The 2553-nt window shown below is 34.8% G+C and overlaps 1 protein-coding gene across 1 annotated transcript in view; it reads right to left on the bottom strand.

Moving 5' to 3' along the window:
- The window catches only part of LOC104528071 (enteropeptidase), a gene marked incomplete at its 5' end in the record, with an annotated part of 3145 nt that extends 1184 nt beyond the window's left edge, over positions 1-1961 (bottom strand). The window contains 3 exons of the mRNA XM_010171973.1: positions 371-510; positions 1436-1531; positions 1780-1961. Of these exons, the coding sequence (XP_010170275.1) occupies positions 371-510; positions 1436-1531; positions 1780-1961 (418 nt within the window). The remainder of the gene's footprint in view (positions 1-370; positions 511-1435; positions 1532-1779) is intronic.
- Positions 1962-2553: the final 592 nt, after the last annotated feature.

The following is a 2553-nucleotide window of genomic DNA, read 5'->3' as shown; positions in this document are numbered from 1 at the left end:
CTGCATGAAGCACTTCTGAGACTCCAATCCATTTGGTATTTATTTCTCTGTACTTTGCTCTTCCCTAAGCACATCCCTCTTTCCTTCATGGAATTACTCAGCAGTAATTACTGAAAGCTTAGTGCAGAAAATTTCCAGTACTCATATTTTTCTCCCTCCATGTTTGTGTAAGTCAAGATGATACAAAATAGATTTTTATCTTTTCAACTTGTATCCTGATAAAGTATTAAATGAGCAAAATACAATGAACAGAAATTACATTCATGGCCAGTGATTGTCCTGGTTTTAGTGACTGGAGGATCAGGGAGCATTTTATTCAGTAATTAGGTGTGGTGTATGCTAGCAGTAGAAATAAATTGCTTGTGTTTACCTGACAGGAATCTACTCCTCCTATGTCATATCCCGCACAGATCATATTCTCAGTAATACTATATTCTGGCATCCATTGTTGGCATTTTTCATTTGAAATGAGAGGGACCTCCGCTTCTTGCAATATATCTGAAGTGGGACCTGATGAAAATACAAAGTATGTTTATCTGCTGTGATAAATTTGTACATCCTGCTTGGAACACCGATGGTTTTGTTCCTGTTCCAGCATGCTGGGCATGCTACCGAGCAGCAGGAAGCCCTTCCTCACTGCTGTATTAATCAGGCTTATACCCCTGTAACACAGTCACTGATTAAATGGTGCTCATTAACTGAATCCTGTCTTTCATTTGTCTAATGGGACTGAATTTGGTTATAATTAAATCAAGATTACTAAAATCAATGACTATGAACTTGCTGTAGGGAGATCTAAGGGATAATTGAGGGGTTTAGGAGTTTGAACTGTTCAATGTTTCCTCACTATTCATTGCATAACTTTGAGTATTTCAAGTTTTTATTAAAAAATCTCTTACTAATTCCTACCTAACATTTTAAATGCAATTTTATTCTGAAAATGTAGAAGCAAATGCATGCAAGCAACTGTGGAAGTGAAATGACATGTTTATTATTTCACAGAGACTCCAAATCTGGTGCATGTGTTATACAAACAGAACACACATTTCACTCTACAGTCAGTATTCTTGACTTCTGGGGAAAATCATTTACACATTGTCAAAAAGACTAATCTTCCTTCTCCCCCACCCAATATCTGGAAATAAGATGTACATAGTTCATACTGAGAAAAGTAGTCATCATCACTTCTAAGGGGATGCAATAAGGTTTTTTCATAATTTAACAATCTTAGATATATATATTTTTTTTCTAATAAATATTTTATTACTCTGTTACTTTGCTTTAGAGAAGGAGCAGTGGAGGGGGATACTTCCCAAATTCTCATATGGAGGAGTACCTCTCTAAAGTATTCAACCTTGGCAATCCCTGTGGAATCAGGAGCAAGCTCTCCCTGATGGCTTTGTGCCTGCCATAATTTTCCAAGCAGATGACCCACCTTCGTTCATAATATTACCCCAGCCAGCAATCCAGCAGTTAATTCCTGGTAAAAACTGTTGATTTTTTTCTGGTAAGCAGATAGGTTGTATGTAATCTGTGAATGAGAAACAATCAATCAATTTCAACCTCTTCCCTATATTCAGGTGTTTATGAAGTAGCATAAGAAAGTGTTCATTAATTCAAACCCACTTTTTGAGCAAGATATCCTGGCAGTACTGGACTGACTCCAGAATGATTAGGTTGTAAAAAATGTACAGCCACTCCATAACCCTTACATGCTTAGCACAGTTAGAGTTTTGCATAATAGAGTAAATCTGTTTTATGGGAAAAAAAACAACTCACCTCTATATTGCACTTTGTGTTGAAGGTGCATGAGAGCAATATCACTATCTTTGGTACGCTTCATGTAATGAGGATTTATAACTATTTGATCAATGTTTTGAATTACTGTTGAAGGTTCTGTCATATCTGATTGGTCATACAAGCCAAGAGCTACTTTCCATTGAGATGGTTTTAATTGCCTCCTAGAAGTTACAAGGGATAAGCAAAATTATGTGTGATTAATTAAAGTTTTGAAAAATATGTTAGGAAAAATGCTAGTCTTTTAACATCATGGTAATTCATAGCATTTGCACATTTTGTCAAAATAAATAGAATGTAGTGGATGTGCTAACAATTTTGTGATGGTAATGCTATCTTAAATATCCACACTGTAGAAATACATGGTTGATTTTTTATGTTAAGCTTATGATGCATTATTTATAAAGAATTAATCAGTAGTGCAGAGGAATAAAATACAAAATTACTATGGATTTTTGAACACTGTGAAGGATACTACTGACTTCCCACCAGCCAATTAATATTGGCCTCAGTTAGGAAATTGTTATGGAATATCTAAAGAATAATAGGTCTAAAATGTCGTTGGAAATACTGCAGCTCATAGACTAAAAAAACTGGTCTCTTAATTTTTTAACCTAAATCAAAAAAGACATGCTAAGAAAAAATATAACATAACCTGGATTTTTTTGCTGAGCTATGGATGCTGGTTTGAGGCTGTATTTAAGTTAACTTAATTATTTGCTATTTTTTAATCAGCCAGTTCATGGTTTCAAAAAT

The sequence above is a fragment of the Antrostomus carolinensis genome, unplaced genomic scaffold (genome assembly GCF_000700745.2).
Source record: "Antrostomus carolinensis isolate BGI_N321 unplaced genomic scaffold, ASM70074v2 scaffold55417, whole genome shotgun sequence".
NCBI lineage: Eukaryota > Metazoa > Chordata > Aves > Caprimulgiformes > Caprimulgidae > Antrostomus > Antrostomus carolinensis.
This window is presented reverse-complemented; position numbering and strand designations above follow the sequence as displayed.